Raw genomic sequence first — 23,855 nt, forward strand, 5'->3', positions numbered from 1 at the left:
ATGAGCCACCACGCCTGGCCCAAAGCATATCTTCTCAATGGCACACAGCAGAAGAGAATGTGATGTTTCCCAGGAGAGGTGGGAGCCAAGTGCTAGAGGGCTCTGAGTAGGGAGCGGGGGACACATTTGTGGGTCTTGGGAGCTTTTACAACTTTTACTACTTCCGAACATGTAAGCTGAGTCTTGACAAGGAGCTGGAATTTCAGCCAGTAGAAGTGGGGCAACAGGGCATTGAAGCTGAGGGAATGGCATGACCATAGGCACAGAGAGGTAAAATATGGGAAGTATTTGGGGGCTGGCCAGCAGTCCTAGTTGGCTGGCGCTCCAGGTCTTTGGGGCTGGAAGGGGTGGTGGGAAATCAGGCTGAAAAAAGACAGTGGTGTGAGAGGAGAGTGCAAGGGAGAGCCAGGGGGTTTCAGAGCCAGGGCGAGCCCTGGTCAGAGCTGTGCCTGAAGGGGAAGACCGGGAGGGCAGCTTGGCGGGTGAAGAGGCTGTTATAAGAGCCTGTGCCCGAGGTGCTCAGACCTGAAGGAGGGCAGGGGTGACACATTGGGGATGGAGGAACTGTGGGAGAACACTTTAGGATGGGACTGTCAGGGCCTGATGAGGGGGAGAGGCCCAATGGAAAGGGGCTGATAAAAGCCCTCCTTCCTGACAAGGCCACAGACTTAGCTGCAGTTTATTATTTAGGTCATAAAAGCGCTTGGGATCACTCCTCTACTGCACTCATCACCTCTCTGGGTGGGTGGGCAGCTCCTCTCTGGATAGAACCCTTCCCAGGGTAGGGTAGCAGAGACTGGTTTAAACACCTGACCTCCCTTGGCACCCAGCTAGAGGCCTGGCCATCAGCAGGAGCTCAGGAGTTTGTGATGGACAGGGAGAGGACGAGGGGAAAGGTAAGTATGGATGTTATTTCTTCAGAGAAGCATTCCCTGATCTCCAGGTTAGGTTTGAATCAGGTTGCCTGATTTTGCCTTGCCATAGCTCCTTGCTCTTTTGCTTCTTGGCACAACAGTTTTAATGACATATGTGTGTGACACTTGATTGATGCCTGTCTTTCCTACTGGACACTAAGCCCCAGCACTTAAAACAGTGCCTGGCATCTAGTTGACCCTCAGAAATATTTGTAGAGCTAAAAAGACAGATTAGTAGTTGCCTGGGATTGAGGACAGGAGCGGGATTGACTATAAATGGACACAAGGAACATTTTTATATGCTAAAAAACTGGATTGTGGTGATGGTTGTGCAACTGTTTACATTTACTAAAAATCATCGAACTGTACATTTAGAGTGAGTAAACGTTATGATATATAAATTGTACTTCAATAAAGCTGGTAAAAAATAAAATTCGGCCAGGCACAGTGGCTCATTTTGTGAGCCTGGGGCGAGCAGATCGCTGGGCTTAGTAATTATTTGATCCCAGGAGGTCGAGGCTTTGTAGTGAACCTCTTCGCGCTACTGCACTCCAGCTTGGGCGAGAGAGCGAGACCCAGTCTCAAAAAAAAAAAAAATCAAAATTTGTGGAATGAGAAAATTATGTGTCTTCCTCCACGGGATTGTAAACTCTATGAGAAGCGCTATATCCCCAAGATCCTAGAAGATTAATCAGCACCTAGTAGGTGTGGAACAAACGTCTTACCTAAACAGCGAGTCAATGAACCAGGGAGTAGAGGAGGAAGCTTTCCCTGAGATCCCGGCTAGGCAGTTTCCGGGTCCGCCTGGCGCTCAGCCAGGAAAGTCACAGAGAGACGAGCCCGGCCATTGGCCTGTGGAATGTCCAGGGGCGGGGCAGCGAGCGAGCGCGAAGCAATCCCGAGGCGGTCTCGGGGGCGGGGCTCCTAAGGGGCGTGGCCGTGCAGGGGCGGGCTCCGAGGGTGGGGAGGGCGCTTGCGCACTGCTGCTGCCGCTGTCGCCGCGGAGCCAGGAGGGAAAGCGATGGCTGGGCCCGCGTGGATCTCCAAGGTGAGCGCTGGCAGGCCGGCGTGTGGCAGGGAGGCTGGTCGCAAGGGCTGGCAGGAGAGCCGGCCGCGTGCCGGGTGTGGGCGGGCGCGCAGGCCAGACAGGGTGGCGGTGGCAGCCCGCGGGGTCAGCTTGGGAGCCGGTCCTGGCCGCCCGTGCCCCGCGCTCCGTGGCCGGCTCGCAGTTTATGGGCCGCCCCGGGCCCGGTCAGCAGCGCAGAGGCGGGGACGGCGTCAAGGTCAAGGCGGGGGGCGCCGGTCCTGCTCCTGCCGAGACCCGGCTGCCGTCACCCGCATCCTCCCGGGCCAGAGTCCAGGCTTCGCGCCGAGCCCGGGAAAGTCACGGGAACCTCTGCCCTGGCTGCGGCCCTGCTGCCGGACTGATCCTCTCAGCAACGCCCAGACCTCTCATCCGCTGTCTCTGCGGCTCTTGACCGGGGAACCGCAGGTGCCACGGGCACTGGCGTTGAGCTTGGGAGGTTTTCCCAGGTGAGAGAATCCTGGGGCCCTTTTCCCTATCAGATTGTTTTCCCTTTGGCGCTCATCCCAGTCAGACCTCTAGTGCTCTTGTAGCTATTTCCCCTTCAGAGGATATAGGGCATCTTACACCTTGGAATTACCATCTGAACCTTCAGAGAGAGACCAGGAGAGCCTTCCTTTTACCTTTCATTGGTGGGAATTCTGCAATCTGGAACGCTTTAGCTCTCCTTGACAGCTCAGATGCCGGAGCTGGAAAGGGTTTTAGATCATCTATGCGGTTCCTTAGCTTCTCAGTGGACCTAACCTGTGCCTGAAGAAGAACTTGCTCAAGGTCACACAGGAGGTCGGTGTCAGCTGGGAGAGGAACCTAGGTGTCTTGGTTCCCATTTCCCAAGGTCACATAACAAATTATGGGTACAGGCCATCAGGCCTCAAGTCTCCTGTTGCTACGAAAGGGTGGTCCCCTAGAAATCCATAAACAATTTAACGTTTTTCTATAAGTTTGATACTACTTTTCTCTCTTTTTTTCGGTTTAAAGAGAGGTCCAGAGATGCACTGTTATTTAATGAAAAGATCTCTGTACTGGAATTTAGGAGTCCCAGATTTAAATCCTAGCAATGCCACTGATTGACTATGTGACCCTAAGTAAATTGCTAAACATCTCTAAGCCTTAATATGCCCATCTGTGAATATCTATACTTAACATCACGGAGTTGTTTGAGTATTAAATAAAATAATGTATGCGAAAGCACTTGGTATTTACGGAAGGAACACAAAAATCTGAAGCTTTCTTATCAATATGTTTATCTGTCATCCAACAGACAGTGGTTTTCATGGGCATCATTAACTGTTTTTTGTTTTTTGTTTTTTTTTTGAGACGGAGTCTCGCTCTGTCGCCCAGGCTAGAGTGCAGTGTAGCGATCTCTGCTCACTGCAAGCTCCGCCTCCCGAGTTCACGCCATTCTCCTGCCTCAGCCTCCGAGTAGCTGGGACTACAGTCGCGCACCACCACGCCCGGCTAATTTTTTGTAGTTTTAGTAGAGACGGGGTTTTACTGTGTTAGGATGGTCTTGATTTTCTGACCTCGTGATCCGCCCGCCTCAGCCTCCCAAAGTGCTGGGATTACAGGCGTGAGCCACCGCGCCCGGCGTTAACTGGCTTTTTTGTTCAATAACTAGATTCTACTTTGTCACGCTCTTCAGACCCAGATTTGCTTGTGTTGATAAGGCTTATGTCACATTTGCTCCTAAAAGTAAAGCAACTTCTGTGTCACTGTGAAAACTGAACTCAGTCCTTTAATCTCTGAACTTACATTAAATACCCAATTCATCTTTGGTAGGTACATTTGCCTTCACAGTGAGGCACTAAAGCAACACTTGATAATGATTGTGCTGGTAAATTTGTTTTGCCTTTAGTGTGATCTGCACGAAAAAACCCTCATAGTAGGTATTCAGAAAGTGTTGGGTTGTGGAGTCAGACGATGAGGTTCTCTGACATGTACTCCCTGTGTGACCTTTGGCAGAGTCATTTGACTACTGGGCCAGCTTCTCACTTTAGGGATTGGAGCAGAAGGTGGCTCAGAGGCTGACCCCAAGATGGTGGAGGTGCAGAACTGGATGCTGGTTTCAATCAGGACAGTTCCTCTGTTGAGTTTACATTTAAGATTGATTGTTTGTGGCCAGGCATGGTGGCTCATGCCTGTAACTCTAGCACTTTGGGAGGCCACGGCGGGCGGATCACTTGAGGTGGAGAATTCAAGACCAGCCTGGCCAACATGTTGGAACCCCATCTCTACTAAAAATACAAAAATTTGCTGGGTGTGGTGGCGTGCTCCTGTAATCCCAGCTACTCAGGAGGCTGAGGCAGGAGAATCGCTTGAACCCAGGATGTGGAGGCTGTGGTAAGTGGAGATCATGCTCTTACCTGGGTAACAGCAAGACTCTGTCTTTAAAAAAAAAAAAAAAAAAAAAAGGTTTTTTTTTTTTTAAACGCATCTCAGAACCTGTGTACAACATTATTTACATGTTTTTAAGTTGGAGCCCGGAGGTAAAAAAAGGAAATGAGTTACGGATTAAGATGGCCCACGACCTGAAGTCCAAAGTTCAGGGTTTTGGTCCAGGCTCCATCAACCTGGCTTCAGTTTCCTCATCTGAAAAGTGCCACTAATGCCTATCTGTACAGGTTTTATATAAATAAAATGATGTGAGATATATATATATATATATGTATATGAGTATATGAGTATTCTATACAGTAGAAATCCTGCCGTCTCAGCCTTCCATGGAGCTGGGACTACTGGTGTGTGCCACCATACCGGCTAATATTTAAAATTTTTTTGTAGAGGTAGGGGTCTCACTCTGTTGCCTAGGCTGATTGGTCAGATCTTCTGTCACAAAGACATAAGCTAGTTTTGTGTGAATGTCTTTTTCCTCTTTTTTGGGCTGGGAGAGGAGAAAGAACTCATGTCACTTTTTTTTTTTTTTTTTTTTTGAGACAGAGTTTCGATCCTGTTGCCCAGGCTGGAGTGGAATGGCATGATCTTGGCTCACTGCAACCTCCACCTCCCAGGTTCAAGTGATTCTCCTGCCTCAGCCTCCCAAGTAGCTGGGATTACAGGCGCCCACCATCATACCCGGCTGATATTTGTGTTTTTAGTAGAGATAGGGTTTCACCACATTGGCCAGGCTGGTCTTGAACTCCTGACCTCAGGTGATCCACCCGCCTCAGCCTCCCAAAGTGCTGGGATTACAAGCCTGAGCCACTGCACCCGGCCTTCTTTTTTTTTTTTTTTTAAATAGAGTTTTGCTCTTGTCGCCCAGGCTGGAGTGCAATGGCGCGATCTTGGCTCACTGCAACGTCTGCCTCCCGGGTTCAAGTGATTCTCCTCCCGCAGCCTCCTGAGTAGCTGGGATTACAGGCATGTGCCACCACGCCCGGTTAATTTTGTATTTTTAGTAGAGACAGGGTTTCTTCATGTTGGTCAGGCTGGTCTTGAACTCCTGACCTCAGGTGATCTGCCCGCCTCAGCCTCCCAAAGTGCTGGGATTACAGGCGTGAGCCACGGCACCCAGCCTCATGTCAGTTTTATTCTCTGTCTGTCACAAAGTAACCTTTAAAGGGTGGTTTGGGAAATTTTATTTTACTTAAAGTTCTGGGTCGTTGTGATGACTTAGGTGCAGTACTACTTTATTCTAAGATCATGCAAGAGTGATGACAAACATGGAAAAGAAGATCATTGCAAGTATTAATGCTCTTTGCTGGGTTGGAAACTCTTCAGGTAGAGATGTGACTGAGGCTGGACTCAGTTTCTTTTGTTTTTAATTATTGATTACCTTCTATGAGCCAGGGACTGTTCTAGACACTAGATACAACAGTGAACAAAACACAAATCCTTACGCTCCTGGGTTTCCATTGCTGCCCCCAGCATACGCAGGTAGGATGGGTTTACATGTTAAAATCAGTCATTTTGGTCTGGTCCTTTTCATTCTTTCCTTTTTTTTTTTTTTTTTGATCCGTTACCCAGGCTGGAGTGCAGAGGGTGATTTTCATAGCTCACAGAAACCTCAAACTCCTGGGCTCAAGCAGTCCTGAGCTCAAGCCGACTCAGCCTCCCACGTAGCTGAGACCATTGGTGTGCGCCACCATACCTGGCTAATTTTGTAGAGACAGGGTCTCACTTTGTTGCCCAGGCTGGTTGGTTGGGTCTTCTGTCACAAGGACATGAGTTTTGTGTGAATGTCTTTTCCTTCCTTTTTGTTCAGGGAGAGAAGAAAGGACACGTGCCCATTTTCTTGTCACAAAGTAGCCTTTAAATGGCCTCCCTTCTAATAGCCCACTCGCTGGTGGATGAATCATGCCCTAGGATTAACATTTTGGCCAATGGTTTTGGCATAGAGTATTCTTTTGGATTTGGCCGTGTCTTATTTTCAACGCAGAGTCATCACTATAGATACCAGAAGATTAGAGAATAAAATTCATTCATACCTTTTTTGGCTATTGGTTGTTAGATGCCAATAAATATTTCAGCAAAGGTTCGGACCCCAGAAAAAAATATCAAGACAGGATACAACAAATGTGTCTTTGCTCATGTATCTAGCAGGAGAAAAAGTTGCTTTTAAAAAAATTTAATGCGGCTGGCTGCGGTGGCTCATGCCTGTAATTCCCCAGCACTCCTGGGTGTCCAAGGTGGGTGGATCACCTGAGGTCAGGAGTTTGAGACCAGCCTGGCCAACATGGAGAAACCCCATCTCTACTAAAAATACAAAAAGCTTAGCTGGGCGTGGTGGCGCATGCCTGTAATCCCACCTACTTTCGGGAGGCTGAGGCAGGAGAATCGCTTGAACCCGGGAGGTGGAGGTTGCAGTGAGCCGAGGTTGCACCATTGCACTCCAGCCTGGGCAACAAGAGTGAAACTCTGTCTCAAAAAAAAAAAAAAAAAAAAAAAAAATTAATGCATTTTAATACCTTTGGTCTATGTAGATTCTTTTTTTATATTGTTTATAGTAATGTAGTATGACTTTGTACCTGTTCTCAAGGACTAAGTTATTAAAGTTTATAATAAACCTTTAAAATTTATATTTCTGGTATATGATAATGTTAATTGGAGAGAAAAAAAAAAAAAAACACGTACCAGTGGTAATATCTTGGTGTGGTGGGATTACTGGGTAACTTTTATTTTATTTTTTGTATCTTTTCCTAGTCCCAGCAAACTGACAGTAATGACCACATTACCTATATTATCAGAAGAAACAATAATTTATTTAAAATCTTTATTCTGTATGGCATGGGCATCAGATGGTATTAAATAAACTTTCTTAGATTTTACTATAAAGTGTAATTTCTTAATATTCACAGAATAGATACAATGTATAATTGAAGGAGCACTGGACCAGGAGTCAGAAGACCTGTATGTGGGTTTCCATTTTGCCAATTATTCGCTGTGTGACCTTAGGCAAATCCTCTTCTTTGGGACCAGTGTCTTCCCTTATGAAATAAGCAAGTTGCCAGGTGTCGTGGTGCACACCTGTAATCCCACCTACTCAGGAGGCTGAAGCAAGAGGGTCACCTGAGCCCGGGAGCTGGAGGCTGTAGCGAGTTATGATTGTGCCTTTGAATAGTCACTGCACTCCATCCTGGGCAACCTAGGGAGACTCCGTCTCAAAAAGCCTAAAACAACAAGAAATAAGTGAGTTGTGCTCTGGATTTCATGAGGAACATCCTGGCTCTAAAATTAATAGTTATTTTCTTAGAGTATATGTTAACCTTAAATTGACCTGATGGTCAAGAATGTTGGCACAAAATGATCCACTCATCTGAGAAAAGTCCGTATGTTTGAGCTGAAAAAGTAGTTTTATTCTACCTTCAACATCTTTTATTTGACAACTTATATTAGTTAAATTGACTTTGAAATATATAGTACTTAGGTTGTCAATCTAAAATAAAAATTTGAGTATTTAGGCTTTCAAATCTGAGTTAGCTTGCCACATTGAGCTAATACATGAGATTTGTATTCCTGGGAAGCTACTGAATATATCTGTGCCAAGTTGCAGCATTACCAACCATCAGGACTTCCTCGCTCTTCTTTACTGTGTGTGGTTTAATTCTGTGCATGATGTCTCTCTGTTGATATTAATATAGGTCTCTCGGCTGCTGGGGGCATTCCACAACCCAAAACAGGTGACCAGAGGTTTTACTGGTGGTGTGAGTATAATTATGTCTTTTATTTTTTCCTTTTAGAAGTTTCTCAAGAAAGATGCTCTAATATATTTATTACATAGCATTTTATCTCCATTCATTTAAAATTAGGGAAAATTGGCCATATTTATAATGTATGTTGAAATTATTGACTGACATGCACAAATCTATTAGGTTACTTGCACATTTGAAAGAATTGTCTGACAGCTGGCTATGTAAGTTTGTCACATTAATATCTTGAAGGAGCCTTATTAAAAATAGATAGAAAGTACCCTTGAGCCTGTTATTTTATTTCACAATCTTGTTTCGGTGAGACAGCTTTTTTCAAAACTTGTACAAGTTGAGAGAAAATTGTTGAGAAGCTTCAAAACCTGCTTTGCGTTGTTATTTTATGAGCTTCCCTAAACCCAGTAGATGGAATGCCAATTAGGAATGCCTCGAACATCTATAAGCCCTATAGGCTTGTACTTTCCTTATATAGGCTTTGTAGACTATCGCAGTAGTAGATCATCTGTTGTTCATTAAATCTGCTGCTTTTAGAATTCCCAGCATCAGAGTTCTGTGCTTTAAAAGCTGATACCACATTTTTGGAACATTCTAAGACTGTGGGTCAGTGACTTCCTATTTGTTTTTAATTCCCGCCCCCGCCTTTTACGGAATCTGATTTGGATTTCATAATTCCTATACTCCCATATAACATCTATGCCATGTAAGATTTATAAGACCATAGTACTTTTTTTCCCCCATTTACTTTCTGTATTGTGGAAGAAAAGTAGATTTTCTGTTGACTTGATGACATTTATTATTACATGTTGGGAGAACAGGAAGAAGCAGCCAAAGCGTTCTTTTGGCTCTGCTTATGCCAAGAATGCAGGATAGGGCTTGCACTTCAGGCTCGAGGGTAGCCATGCTAGCATTTCAAACGCATTCTGAAAGCGAATAAGATGATCATTGCTGTCTGCTATTATTTAATTTTCAGGCTATTTATTTGAAAAAAAAAATTTGCTTGATGGAGGAGATTATTTTTGAAGAAATAAGAGAATATATTTATTTTTTTAAAGATTTCTTCAACCTGAGAAAACTGGTATGAGCCTTAGCCCTGGCTAAGACTGAGGTGGGAGACTGAGGTGGGAGACTTGCTTAAGGCCAGGAGTTCGAGGCTGCAGTGAGCTGTGGTCACACCTGTGAGTAGCCACTGCGCTCTTGCCTGGCAACGTAGTGAGTCCTCATCTCTAAAACATAAAAACTGAAAATTAGAAAGATGAAAAAAATAAAAATGTCTCTTCAGTTGTACAGAAAAAAATCAGAAATAATTAGTCCACCAATCTGGGCAGACAATCATTGGAAGCAAAGGACCAAGGAAACTTGAATTAGTGATTTTTTTTAAATGCAGTTCAAGCAACTAGAATTGAAAAAAAGCCAAGCCCCTAGGTGGGGTGAAGTCCCAAGAAAATAAAATATATGGTTCCCAAATGGAAAAAGAGGTGCTGATCTTCTCCTTACATATTTTTATTTCTGCGTTTGAAATGCTGGCTTCGTTTTGCCTGAAGCCTTAGAGTAAATCATTGCTGTTACATTATAAAAACAATAATTGTCATTCTAAGTGTGACTCAGGCTTTGCAGGTATGATGACGGATACTATTCTTTTTAGTTGCAGATCAACTTTGCCAAGCTTATGTAGATTACTCTTAGATTTAAGCAGACAGTTTTATAGAGGAACTAAGAAAAAAAATGGAAGCTCTCTTGATAAAAAGTCTGATTTTCCCTGAGTACCAAAACAGACCTCAGTAATATTTTAGAAATGTGTCTGAAAGTGTTTTGCAAGACTGAAGAAGAAGTTGCATGAGAAGCTCTCTGGGATCACAATGAAAAGGAAAGGAAAACACTTGCCTTCATGAGAAACCCTCTAAATTTTAGTGAGAGAACATGGTTAATTTTTTGTTGTTGTTGTCTTTGGTTTTAAAGGTTTGAATTAATTGGTCTCTTTGCAGCTTGTCTGAAAAGAAATAGCAATTAGGAAATCTACTTGATAGTTTAATTTATTTTTGTTTAAGTAAAGAGTATCATTTGGGTTCTTTTTAAAACCTCTGAGCTCAGGTAAGAGCAGGATTGCAGAGTCTTTGTCTGTTGATTCCTGCCTCCCCTTTGATGACCCTGGGGGAGGTATATCTGTTTTCTTAACAACATTTGAATCTCTCTGAGACATCTCATAAAGTGGATTTCTCTGTCAAAATATTCTTTTTTAAGCCTTCAAAAATAAAAATTCTTACTGTCTTCTTTGATGATTTCTTATGTTCAGGTTCAGACGGTAACTTTAATTCCAGGAGATGGTATTGGCCCAGAAATTTCAGCTGCAGTTATGAAGATTTTTGATGCTGCCAAAGTAAGTGGGCTTAAAAAATACATTTAATGATGATTCACTGAAAAGTTTTCTTAGCCAGTTGGATTCTGTGAACTTTTAGGATGCATTGTACACATTTCTATGAAATTTAGTAAGGTCTGTTGTTCATCTCCACAGATTGTCACTTTAACAGTGTGTATCTCAGTGTTTGCTACTGCCTTTCTTTCTTTTCTTCCTTCCTTCCTTCCTTCCTTCCTTCCTTCCTTCCTTCCTTCCTTCCTTCCTTCCTTCCTTCCTTCCTTCCTTTTCTTTCTCTCTTTCTCTCTTTCTTTCTTTCGATGAGGTCTCGCTCTATTCCCCAGGCTGGTCTTGAACTCTAGGGCTCAAGCGATCCTCCCACCTTCACCTCCCAAAGTGCTTGGATTATAGGCGTGAGCCACCGCACCTGGCTGGCTGCTCCTATTGTTGATAGTTTAAACTCCTGCGTTGGCATCAGTTATATGTAAAGTAATCAAAGTAGTACTGTAGTATTTGTGGATCTTTAAGTCCTGCTTGGGTTTGAGATCTTTTAAGCCCTGCCAAATCACCCACCTTTTTGCAAAAAAAAAAAAAAAAAAAAAAAAAAAAAGACTAGAATTGATGTTTCAAAAATCTATATAGGCGCTTTTGAAATAATCTCTTTAAAATAAAGTTTTTGATGTGTTATCAAGAATGGAGTGTTATTACTTCTAACAGCTGAGCCTTTGATACAGGTAGATAATTTTAAAATTCTGGAAGTGGATTCAGCTGTAAGCTGCTTGTGACCAGCACTGTGTCTGTCTCTGAACTTCTGTCCTAGGACATGCTCAGTGTGCTGGCTGTTAAATGTGTGTGTACACACATGAAGGATGTAGGTAGAGAGAAAGGGATGTTTGTTTATACCTTCAACTGATACATTCATAGGTGATGCAATACATATATATATATATGGGATCTGATTTGGATTTCATAATTCCTATATTCCTATATATATATTCCTATACTTCATATATATATTTCTATACTTCATATATATATATATATATATATATATATATTTTTTTTTTTTTTTTTTTTTGAGACAGAGTTTTGCTCTTGTTGCCCAGGTTGAAGTGCAGTGGAGCGATCTTGGCTCACTGCAACCTCTACCTCCTGGGTTCAAGTGATTCTTCTGTCTCAACTTCCCAAATAGCTGGGATTACAGGCACATGCCACCACACCTGGCTAATTTTTGTATTTTTAGTAGAGATGGGTTTCATTATATCGGTCAGGATGATCTCGAACTCCTGACCTCAGGTGATCTGCCCACCTTGGCCTCCAGGATTACAGGTGTGAGCCACTGGGCCTGGCCTATATATATATTTTTAAAAATATAATATTGTTTTTTAAAAACGGCTTTATCAAGATACAATTCATCCTTTTATTTATTTTTTATTTTTATTTTTCATTTGTTTTGAGACATTGTTTCACTCTTAATGCACAGGCTGGGGTGCAATGGCGTGATCTTGGCTCACTGCAACCTCTGTCTCCCAGGTTCAAGCTATTCTCCTGCCTCAGCCTCCTGAGTAGCTGGGATTACAGGTGCCCGCGACCACACCCAGCTAATTTTTGTATTTTTAGTAGAGGCGGGGTTTCACCATGTTGGCCAGGCTGGGCTAGAACTCCTGACCTCAGGTGATCTACCCACCTTGGCTTCCCAAAGTACAGGGATTACAGGCATTGAGCCACCACGCTGGGCCTAATTCATCCTTATAAAGTGCACCTTTCAATCCAGTGGTTTTTAGTACATTCACAGAGTCATGCAGCCATCACCACAATCTAATTTTGGACCATTTTCCTCACCCGAAAAGAAACCCCATACCCTATGCAGTCGCTCCCCATTTCGTCTCTCTCCCTCCCTACCTCCTCCCCCTTTTTCCTCCCCAGCCCTAGGCAGCCAACCACTCATCTACTTTCTATATCTATAGGTTTGCCTATTTGGGACATTTCATATAAATAGAATCTTATATGGTCTTTTATGATTGGCTTCTTTCACTTAGCATGATGTTTTTCAGTTTCATCCATGTATCAGTACTATATAATGTTTCTGTGAACCATATTCCTCTGTTCTTTATGATACTCTAATTATAGCCACTCTTAAGAGCCCTTGTGAAAAACAAATAAGTGGGCAGGTGGTGGCTGGGAGTGATGACTGGGCACAGGTAATGTGGAGAATTCCTCTGGGCCTGCTAGAGAATGACATCTCTTCTTGCATGCCAGGAACTTTCTGGACCTTTACTGTTTTTAGCAGTCGCATCCAAAGTTGAAAAAGGGCTGAGCATGGTAGCTCACATCTGTAATCCCAGCACTTTGGGAGGCTGAGGTGGGCAGATCACCTGAGGTCAGTAGTTCGAGACCAGCCTGGCAAGACCCCGTCTCTACAAAAAAAAATACAAAAAATGTTAGCTGGGTGTGGTGACGTGCGCCTGTAATCCCAGCTACTTGGGAGGCTGAGGCAAGAGAATCGCTTGAACCTGGGAGGCGGAGGTTACAGTGAGCCAAGATCATGCCACTGCACTCTAGCCTGGTCAACAGAGCGGGACTCTGTCTCAAAAACAAAGTTGAAAGTTGAATAAGTTTGTTCATCATTGCAGTATGAATGTCAGTTTCCTTTAAGTCTCTCTCTCCAGCTCACTGTGCTCTGTAATGTGGCATCTAGGCACCTATTCAGTGGGAGGAGCGGAACGTCACTGCCATTCAAGGACCCGGAGGAAAGTGGATGATCCCTTCAGAGGCTAAAGAGTCCATGGATAAGAACAAGATGGGCTTGAAAGGTAGCACTGAAGTAGAGACCGGGGTTTTTACAGATTTCCGCTACAGGGGTTACATAGTTTTGAAAATTTATGCATTTAAACTGAATAAGGCCTGGCCTTCTGTGAAAGTAAAGCCATTCTTTTATGAAGAAACTACTCACAGTAAGATGCTTTATTCATTTGGGATATTTTTTTCCCCCAGTAAAAGCATTAAAGTATTACTGGATGATGCCAAATAACAGTATCTCTATTTAATCTTGAACTATATGTATCTTTTGCTTAATTTTTACATTTGTATATTTATTTATTTATTTTAATTATTTTTTGCGACAGAGTCTCGCTCTGTCGCCCGGGCTGGAGTGCAGTGGTGTGATCACAGCTCACTGCAGCCTTGACCTCCTGAGCTCAAGCGATCCTCTCACCTGACCCTCCCGAGTAGATGGGACTACAGGTGTGCCACCATGCCCAGCTAATTTTTTAAAAAGTTTTTTTAGAGATTCGGTCTCACTATGTTTCCCAGGCTGATCTGGAATACCTAAGCTCAAGCAATCCTTCTGCCTCTGCCTCCCAAAGTGCTGGGTTTACAGGCCTGACTGAGCCACTGTGCCTGGCCTACATTTTTATCATTATTTTAATTAATACATGTTTAAGGCCATGATTCAAAAATATTAGCATGGGGTAGATTTAAATTCAGCATAAGCTTTATTTTTATATTTTTTGAGAGTCTTGCTCTGTCGCCCAGGCTGGAGTGCAGTGGCGTGATCTCGGCTCACTATAACCTCCGCCTCCCAGGTTCAAGCTATTCTCCTGCCTCAGCCTCCAAGTAGCTGGGACTACAGGCACGCACAACAATGCCCAGCTAATTTTTGTATTTTTAGTAGAGACAGGGTTTCCCCATGTTGGCCAGGCTGCTCTTGGACTCCTGACCTCAAGTGATCTGCCTGCCTTGGCTTCCCAAAGTGCTAGGATTACAGGCCTGAGCCACCGCGCCCGGCAAGCATAGGCTTTAAAACCACAGACAGAACCAACATTGAATCTCATCTCTGCTACTTACTGGCTAGAAGGCTTGGGCAAATTTTTTATTCTTAGTTTCTTTTTTCTTTTTTCTTCATTTTCAAATGACAGTAACAGAGTTGCTGTTGTACAGGTTGATGGTAAAGATTAGATCATGTCAAGCACATGATTACAATGCTTGATCCTCAGGAAGTTCTTAAGATAAGAAATGCAGTTCATGTTTCAGAAAGCTCCCATGAGGAAGTTTTCCTCCTTCATTTGAGTCTCAGGTAGAGAGTGAATTAGAGGCAGAACACATTTCACAAGGTAGCCTAGGTGGGTTAGTAGGTCACACCTGAGACCAGAATGCCTTCTAGTGTCATCTGAGTTTTCTTCTGTATAACAGGCCCTTTGAAGACCCCAATAGCAGCCGGTCACCCATCTATGAATTTACTGCTGCGCAAAACATTTGACCTTTATGCAAATGTTCGACCATGTGTCTCTATCGAAGGCTATAAAACCCCTTACACTGATGTAAATATTGTGACCATTCGAGAGAACACAGAAGGAGAATACAGTGGAATTGAGCATGTGGTATGTTCACTCCAGATTCCTTTTTATTCCTGCTTGGACTGCTTTCTGTGCATCTGGGACCCCAGAGACAGAACTGCTTTATCTCTGTGAGGAGTTGTGGGTGTTTGTCTTGGTACCAGGTGTCTGGCTGACAGTACTCAAACAGATGTAAGGCATGGTGGTTCAGGTCACAAGCTTGGGAATATGCCCTCTGAATTTTGAATCCCTCACTTCACAGGTATGCTGTTCCGCAGGTGACTGTCCCTGCATCTCAGCTTTCTTCATCTGTGCAGTGGGGCTCATAATCCCTCTTATGGCTGGAATTAATATGAACCCCATTGACATAGCAGTGTGTGTGATTACTCATGCTAGCTGGCACTGTGCAGGCCTGCCACAAATGTTACTGTCTACTCCCCACCCTCTGTCTCCCACGGCGTTGCTGTCACACGCTTTCCAGCGAGGCGGGACTTCCTCTCTTGCAGATTGTTGATGGAGTTGTGCAGAGTATCAAGCTCATCACCGAGGGGGCGAGCAAGCGCATTGCTGAGTTTGCCTTTGAGTATGCCCGGAATAACCACCGGAGCAACGTCACGGCGGTGCACAAAGCCAACATCATGTGAGCTCCTTGTGGGGACCGGCACCCCGTCTTGCTTTGTTGTGGGAGAGCAGTGACAGGGCTTCCCTTTCTCCTCTTCAGCTTGCTCCTTGATTCCTAATATCTTTGAAAAAGAACCTTGTAACAATCCAAAGATCTGGCATCTCTCTTCTGTCAGTCTCCCCCTTTTTTTTTTTTTTTTGAGACGGAGTCTCTTTGTGTTGCCCAGGCTGGAGTGCGGTGGCGCGATCTTGGCTCCCTACAACCTCCGCCTCCCAGGTTCCAGCAATTCTCCTGCCTCAGCTCCCTGAGTAGCTGGGACTACAGGCCCATGCCACCATGCCTGGCTAATTTTTGTATTTTCAGTAGAGACGGGGTTTCACCATGTTGGCCAGGCTGGTCTCAAACTCCTGACCTTAGTTGATCCACTTGCCTTGGGCTCCCAAAGTGCTAGGATCACAGGCATGAGCCACTGTGCCCGGCCTGGAGTCTCCTGTTTACTGTGCCTCACTGGGCAAATGACAGGAGCAAATGAGGAGGGGATAGTGATTCAGGTCCTGGAAGCTCAAGGAGGGACTGAGGGTTATCAGGAAAGGAAGCTGGAGCCTCTGGGTCCCCAGATGCTGTGGCCATCAGCAGAGGCCACATAGCATACGTTTTAGAAGTGGAATAGTGGGAGGCTTAAAGTAGTGCTAACAATACCTGATATGTTACTTTGGCCATTTAAATTCTCATTCAGAGGCTATTAAAGTCCTCTGAATATGTTAACAGTTTTCCTAACCTAAGAGAAGCATTGAACATGCAAAACAGTAAAACTATTTAAATTATTATGTTAACCTTTGAAAGCAGTTTTAATCATATTAGTGGATATTTCTTCATTCTTGTTAGACAACACTGTAAAAATATAGTCTTCTCTATTATCATCAAACTATTTTATATTTTTACCCTTTTATACTTTCAGAAGGATCCTAAGACATTTTCAGCTTATATTTTATTAACTACCTAAGAAATAATTTTATTGTAATTGAGATCAGGTACTTGGCTTCTGGAACTTAAATTTCTCGAACTTACTTTACTTCTTTGATTTGATTCTTTTCTTTCTGTAAGACTTTTTTTTCAGCAGTTTTTATTTGATTAAATACAGGCGGATGTCAGATGGGCTTTTTCTACAAAAATGCAGGGAAGTTGCAGAAAACTGTAAAGATATTAAATTTAATGAGATGTACCTTGATACAGTATGTTTGAATGTAAGTATATATTCACACTTACCTGCTACTTTTTGTGGTGAATAGTGTGTGTGTTGTGGGGATGCAGATTTTGATTACTAAATGCACAAATGTATTCCTTGTAGATGGTACAAGATCCTTCCCAATTTGATGTTCTTGTTATGCCAAATTTGTATGGAGACATCCTTAGGTGAGTCTGGCTGCAACCTTTTTATTTTAGCCTATAATTTACTTATAAACATCCTAACATAATTATGGCTTAACATTTTCAATTGAGTATTATAAAATAAAGTGTTACAACCTATGAATTGAATTCTAACAATTCAGGTTGTGATATGAATTATTACATGTTGGGTGGCTTGTTCCTTCATTTATTTGCCAAATCATCACTGGGCTCTTTCTCCCTAATCATTAGCTCACTCTTCCCAGTTTTTAAATGTTTCATTGATTGACTGATTTCAAGGTTTTGTTATGTATAGCTAGGTAGGTGGGTGGTCGTTGTTACTATTTTTTGGTAACTTTTGACATCGTTTCAGACTTACAGAAAAGTTGTAAGAATGGCACAAAGAATTCCCTTGTACTCAACACCCAGATTCCACATTCCCCAGATGTCAGCATTTTATCACATTTACTTTATTACTCCTTCCCATTTTCCCTCCCTTCCTCCTTCCTCCCTTCCTCTTCCTCCTCTCCTCCTTTGTCTGTGCCTCTCTCTCTCTCTCTCTTTTACACACACACACACACACACACACACACACACACACACACACACACACAGTGAGAGAGAGAGATAAGATGTTGGCCAAATGATGATTTTCTAAGGCCATTTTTTCTGTATTTATGAGTTGGCACACAACTGTAAGAATGTTTTGCCTTCTTGTTTATCTGTCAATATGGACATGGTTTTGTTTTTCTTTCTTTTTTTTTTTATGATAGAGTCTTGCTCTGTCTCTCAGGCTGGAGTGCAGTGGCACGATCTTGGCTCACTGCAACCTCCACCTCCCAGGTTCGAGTGTTTCTCCTGCCTCAGCCCCCTGAGTAGTTGGTATTATTACAGGTGCACACCACCACACCTGGCTAATTTTTGTATTTTTAGTAGAGACGGGGTTTCGCGATGTTGGCCAGGCTGGTCTCAAACTCCTGACCTCAAGTGATCTGCCCACCTTGGCCTCCCAAAGTGCTGGGATTACAGGTGTGAGCCACTGAGCCTGGCTGTGGACATGGTTTTCTGTTTTATTCAGTGATATATCCATCATCATAATCATGAATATTGATGCCTAGGTTGTCCTAACTTGGCTGGTGGGGATCCCTTCACCATGTCTCCTGTGTCCTTTTGACACGGCCCTTTGTTCTTTGAACCTTGCCTTGCTTTCTGACATAGTAAGCTGCTCGAGCTCATCTGTATTTTCCTAACCTTAGCCCTGGAATCAGCCATTTATCCAAGGAACGCTAGTTCCTTTTAGTGGAGAATGATAATTAAAAACTAAAATCTGGGTGCTAGGTGAGATGTTTTATTTTTCAAAACATTCTTTGAAATGCTTTTCTTCCCCTAGTGACCTGTGTGCAGGATTGATCGGAGGTCTTGGTGTGACACCAAGTGGCAACATTGGAGCCAATGGGGTTGCAATTTTTGAGTCGGTAAGGACCCTGACACCTGAAACAGAATTCAGGTCAGAACAGCATGTGAACTCAGGAGGAGTTATCTGTATAAGTACGCTTTAATTCATTTTTCAAATTGTCAAAACAAAATGATGGTTTTTTTTTTTTCTTGAGACGGAGTCTCGCTCTATCACCCAGGCTGGAGTGCAGTGGTGCGATCTTGGCTCGCTACAATCTCTGCCTCCCAGGTTCAAGTGATTCTCCTGCCTCAGCCTCTCAAGTAGCTGGGATTACAGCTGTGTGCCACCACACCTGGCTAATTTTTATATTTTTAGTAGAGATGGGGTTTCACCATGTTGGCCAGGCTGTTCTTGAACTCCTGATCTCAGATGATCCATCCACCTTGGCCTCCCAAAGTGCTGGGATTACAGGTGTGAGCCATTGCGCCCAGCCTGTGTTTGTTATATGTACATATATATATGTTTGGTTTATCTCTTCATTTCCCTCCAGATATTTGTTATGTATCCTTCCTTCCTTAAAATATTTTACCAAAAATTGACTGAAAAAGATTGTTGGTCTATATTTTTATGCTTAAAAAAAATTAGTTTAGCTCTTTATTTCTCCAAGTCTTTATTTATTTATTTTTGAGTTGGGGCCTTGTTCTGTCACCCAGGCTGGAGTACACTGGTGTGATCATAGCTCACTGCAGGCTTGAACTGCTAGGCTTAAGCAATCCTCCTGCCTCAGCCTCCCAAGTAGCTGGCACTGTAGTCACACACCACCACACCTGGCTAATTTCTAATTTTTTTGTAGAAATGGGGTCTCACTATGTTTCCCAGGCTGGTCTTGAACTCCTGACCTCAAGTGATCCTCCTGGCCTATCAAAGTATTGCGATTACAGGTGTGAGCTCTCACGCCCAACCCAGACTTTATTTCTTCTGTCCGTATCAGATGAATTGCACGCAGTAGCTTTCAGTGCATGTTTTCTATTGCTGAGGAAAGATGATTAAGACTCCAGCTTCCCCAGAAGAGGACTGTTAGTTCTTGTCTCTCCCCTGATGATGCTACTTTTCCCAATGTGTAGGTTCATGGGACAGCTCCAGACATTGCAGGCAAGGACATGGCGAATCCCACAGCCCTGCTGCTCAGTGCCGTGATGATGTTGCGCCACATGGGACTTTTTGACCATGCTGCAAGAATTGAGGCTGCATGTTTTGCTACAATTAAGGATGGAAAGGTAACAGGAATCTTGATTTACTTGTGCTGGGTAAAATGCATTGCTTCCATGTGTTTTATCTGAGTAAAAGGGACAGTGACAGATAATAGTTCTCACGAGGACCCAAGCATTTGATGTTGAACAAGGATTCTTAATGTGAGTCCCAGATTGAATGGGGTATGTGTGCATATGTGTGCATTTTCTGAGGTGAGGATCTAGATATTTCATCCAAAAAAAGTTAAGAAGCACTGACATCAAGACATCAGTGTACAGTGGAAAGGTCAGTGGTTTGGGAGCCAGCATCAGGTACATGCCCAATTATCCTATTATTAGCTGTGTGACCTTGGCAAGGTGCATTGATTTTTTTTTTTTTTCTTTTTTTTTTTGAGACAGAGTCTTGCTCTGTTTCCCAGGCTGGGGTGCGGTGTCACAATCTTGGCTCACTGCAACCTCCACCTCCCTGGTTCAAGTGATTCTCCTGCCTCAGCCTTCCTAGTAGCTGGGATGATAGGCGTGTGCCACCACGCTCAACTAATTTTTGTACTTTTAGTAGAGATGGGGTTTCACCATGCTGGCCAGGCTGGTTTCGAACTCCTGACCTCAAGTGATCCTCCCGCCCAGCCTCCCAAAGTGCTGGGATTACAGGCCTGAGCCACTGCACCCAGCCAGGTTCATTGATTTTTATAGACAACTTTTTCCTCTTCATAACAAACGTCTATTGAGTGTACCTTATAAGGTGTGAAGAATAACATGATGAATAGGGTAACATGCTGAGCCTCAAGGAGCTGGGAATCTAGTGGCAGATACAGATGCAGATGTGCCTCTAATACAATAGTCTTATATGTCACACTATGTGCATCTATAATACAAAAGCAACCCAGAAGTTTTATAAAAGTAATAACTAATATTAATTGAATACTTACACAACTTTCAAGTTCTTTATATATCTCAGCAAAGTTTTTCTATAACTCTTTGAAATAGATGCTATAATTCCATTTTATAGATGAGGAAACTGAGGTACAGAGAGATTAAATAATTTGTCCAAGGTTTTACAGCTCCTAAATGACCAAGTTGGTATTAACACCCAGTCTGGGTCTTACCCAACAAACTTCTCTGCCTCCGTAAGCAACTGTGGCCCGTGGAAGAAGTGTGGTGGGTTATTTCCGAAGTGAGAGGAGATAATGCACTTGAAGACTCATCCCTAATTTGAGGTCCTTTTTAACAAAAATTGTGAAAAATATGCATAACATAAAATTTACCATTTTAGCCATATTTAGGTATACAGTTCAATAATGTTAAGTACATTCACATTGTAATGTAACCATCACTGTCAGTCATCTCCAGATCAGTTTCATTTTCTCAAACTGAGACTCTGCACCCATTAAACAGTAGCTTTCCCTTCCCCCTCCCATCCTCTGGCACCCGCCGTTCTGCTTCCTGTCTCTATGAATTTGACTACTCTAGGTACCTCATGTAAGTGGAATCATACAGCATTTGTCCTTTAAGTCTGGCTTATTTCACTTAGCATAGTATCTTCAAAGTTGGTCCCTTCTTTTAAAAAGAATTCTGTAATTTGAAATTATATCGTGATAGTCACATTGGAGGTCATATGATTTTCTTATTCTTTAAAGTTATATTTGGGAAGTTATAATCTACAGCCCAGTAGGGAGGTGCCTGAATTACACAGTGAGCCCTTTTATTGTGTAGGATGGAAAGATAAAGAGAACTAAATATATTGGGGTCTATATGCAGGAAAGAAAGGATAAGTTGGTAGAACAGATCGGTTGTATGGGAGGCTTTCTTTCCTAAAGAGGGAGGTTTAAGAGTTAATGATTTAGGCAGCTGTGGTGGTGCATGCCTATAGTTGCAGCTATAGGCTGAGGCAGGAGGATCACCTTAGCCTCCGAGTTCAAGACCAGACTGGGCCACATAATGAGACCCCATCTCTTTTTTAAAAAAGAAGAGTTAGTGATTTAAATATTTCCTTCGTATTTGTTTCCCAGCCTCCAAAAATAGATCAGATACAAAAATTAGTTGGGTATAGTGGCATGCACTTGTAATCCCAGCTATTCGGGAGGTTGAGGCAGGAGAATCGCTTGAACCCAGGAGGCAGAGGTTGTGGTGAGCTGGGATCGTGCCACTGCACTCCAGCCTGGGCAACAGAGTGAGACTCCATCTCAAAAAATAATAATAATAAAAACAAAAATAGATCAAAATATGTCTCAGGTCTATTCCTGAGACATATTTCCCAAGGATTTTTATGAAACTTCTTGTTTAGATTTGCTCTTATTTAAATATCCATGACCAACTAATCTGTATTAGGGTCCATTGTGTGAACAAAGGGAAAATTTTGGTAAAGCTCCCTTTGCATCGAGAGCGCCTTATTCTTTGCGGAGTGTGTTGTATACACTATGAGATTGGATCCCGATCCTCCTGGGCTGGGTAGATGGTGGTGGAGTGGTTCCTCACTTGGAAATGAGGAACTAAATGAAAGAGCAGCCAAGTAACTTGCCCAGGTGGCATCTCACTGAGGGCTTTAAAATCTTCTTGGTTTAGTTTAGTTTGTGGATACATCTTTTATTTTTGCTTTTCCTTTTCTCAGAGCTTGACAAAAGATTTGGGAGGCAATGCAAAATGCTCAGACTTCACAGAGGAAATCTGTCGCCGAGTGAAAGATTTAGATTAATGCTTCTACGACTGGTATTTGCATCAGTCACTCTAAATGGACACCACATAAACCTCTATTTAGAATACCTACGTATGTATGCATTGGTTTACTTGTTTCTTGACAGTACATTTTTAGATCTGGCCTTTTCTTAATGAAATCTGCACAAAAGATGCAGGTGGATGTCCCTAGGTCTGTTTTCAAAGAACTTTTTCCAAGTGCTTGTTTTATTTATTAAGTGTCTACCTGGTAAATGTGTTTTTTTGTAAACTCTGAGTGGACTGTATCATTTGCTCTTCTAAACCATTTTACACTTAAGTTAAAATAGTTTATCTTCAGCTGTAAATATCAGGATACAGAATTAATAAGAGAAAATGTCTAACTTTTTAAGAAAAACCTTATTTTCTTTGGTTGTTGAAAAACATAATGGAAATAAAACAGGATATTGATGTAATAGCACAAAATGACACTCTTATAAAACTAAATGGGCACAAGAGAAATTTCCTGGGAAAGTTCACATCAAAGAGTGAATGTGGTATATTTCTAAATGATATGGAAAATAGAGACAGATTTGTCCTTTACAGAAATTACTGATTATGAATAAAAACTTCAGATCCGAGAAATATATAATGAGAGATATAATTTTTGTTAATGACAAAGGTAATATATTGGATACAAAAACACAAATGTATTGCGCATTCAATTATTTTGTTGTCTTGAGATTTAATATTCTTTCCAAGAGCTTTTAATGAAGCAGAGAGCTAGTACTTCGTTTTCATTGGATACATTTTCAGCATCATGAGTTGTCACAGCCTCTGAGCCCCTGATCTTAAGCCAGAAGGGCTGAGTGTGTTGTAAACTTATTCTTGCACGTTGCTGTTTGGGAATGGACCACACTACAGCTGGTAGTTCTGGGGGTGATACTGCTGAAAGGCCTGAATACATGTATTTTGGCTGCAATTGAGGAACTCGGGATGCTGACTATTAATTTTGTATTTCAGCAACTGCCCCTTCTCCTATCCCAGAGCACCAATTACTGCCCTCTGCCTCAGCGGTACAAGATGACATTCCAAAGACTGGAGGCGACTCAGCCTGAGTTAATTCACAAAATTGTGCCATGCTGGGGCCTGAGCTTGGGCTTAGGCTTGGGCTCAGCTTTTGACCTTCAGGTGTCTCCTTTCCCTTCCTGCCTTCCTCTCCCTTATCCTCCGCTGCAGCATGATTTTCTTAATCTTCAGACACTCACTATTTTCATGAACAGTTACCCTCTGGCCCCACAACCAAAGACAACTCATGACCTCCCTTGGCCCTTGTGTAACATTGCAAACCTGTGGCTTTGCAAAATGTACCCAGGTCACAAGGGGATTTTTTTTTTTTTAGCAATGATATTCCTGTCTGGGTCACTTTTTAAGCTTGTAAGCAGACTTATAATCTTAAATGTATTTTCCTTTGTTTAAGCTGCTGCTTTCTCTGTTTCATTGGCTTGAGCTAGTTATCAGTGGCTCTTGGGTTCAAAGTAATAAAGAATTCCAAAACTGATTGAGATGTTTGCTTTCTCTACCTGTTTCCTGTTCAGATGCCTTCAGTCATTTTGGCTCAGCTTGCTACTGAGAATGGCTGCTTCTCATATTTAGAGTGGAAGTGGGGTGGTCTGGTGGCGACAGGCTAACGTAGAGTTGCCTGTTTTTATGAGAATGCTCCACTT

The 23,855-nt window shown here is 42.8% G+C and overlaps 1 protein-coding gene across 3 annotated transcripts; it reads left to right on the forward strand.

Annotated features, from left to right (window-relative positions):
• The first annotated feature begins 1,893 nt into the window (after nucleotides 1-1,893).
• IDH3A (isocitrate dehydrogenase (NAD(+)) 3 catalytic subunit alpha) lies at nucleotides 1,894-23,689 on the forward strand. 3 transcript variants are annotated; one of them, XM_065548262.2, is made up of 12 exons: nucleotides 1,894-1,962; nucleotides 4,936-5,006; nucleotides 8,076-8,138; nucleotides 10,432-10,515; nucleotides 13,190-13,304; nucleotides 14,683-14,870; nucleotides 15,332-15,465; nucleotides 16,589-16,691; nucleotides 16,796-16,860; nucleotides 18,224-18,308; nucleotides 19,354-19,506; nucleotides 22,088-23,689. In XM_065548262.2, the coding sequence occupies exons 4-12, from the start codon at nucleotides 10,492-10,494 to the stop codon at nucleotides 22,169-22,171; spliced, it is 951 nt and encodes a 316-aa protein (XP_065404334.1). In that variant the 5' UTR covers nucleotides 1,894-1,962; nucleotides 4,936-5,006; nucleotides 8,076-8,138; nucleotides 10,432-10,491; the 3' UTR covers nucleotides 22,172-23,689. The 3 variants fall into 3 exon arrangements, with proteins under 3 accessions (XP_065404334.1, XP_015308646.1, XP_005560256.1); XM_015453160.4 differs by lacking the exon at nucleotides 4,936-5,006 and having other exon boundaries at nucleotides 1,894-2,447; XM_005560199.4 differs by lacking the exon at nucleotides 4,936-5,006.
• The last annotated feature ends 166 nt before the right edge of the window (nucleotides 23,690-23,855 follow it).

This window comes from Macaca fascicularis, chromosome 7 (genome assembly GCF_037993035.2).
Source record: "Macaca fascicularis isolate 582-1 chromosome 7, T2T-MFA8v1.1".
NCBI lineage: Eukaryota > Metazoa > Chordata > Mammalia > Primates > Cercopithecidae > Macaca > Macaca fascicularis.

Bases quoted from the DNA above. Each gene is read 5' to 3' on its own strand.
- IDH3A (XM_005560199.4), top strand. From the start codon at position 1,936: ATGGCTGGGCCCGCGTGGATCTCCAAG. The intron at 13,305-14,682 runs GTAGCACTGAAG...TCTGTATAACAG, and splicing joins GAACAAGATGGGCTTGAAAG to GCCCTTTGAAGACCCCAATA. The intron at 14,871-15,331 runs GTATGTTCACTC...CCTCTCTTGCAG, and splicing joins ACAGTGGAATTGAGCATGTG to ATTGTTGATGGAGTTGTGCA.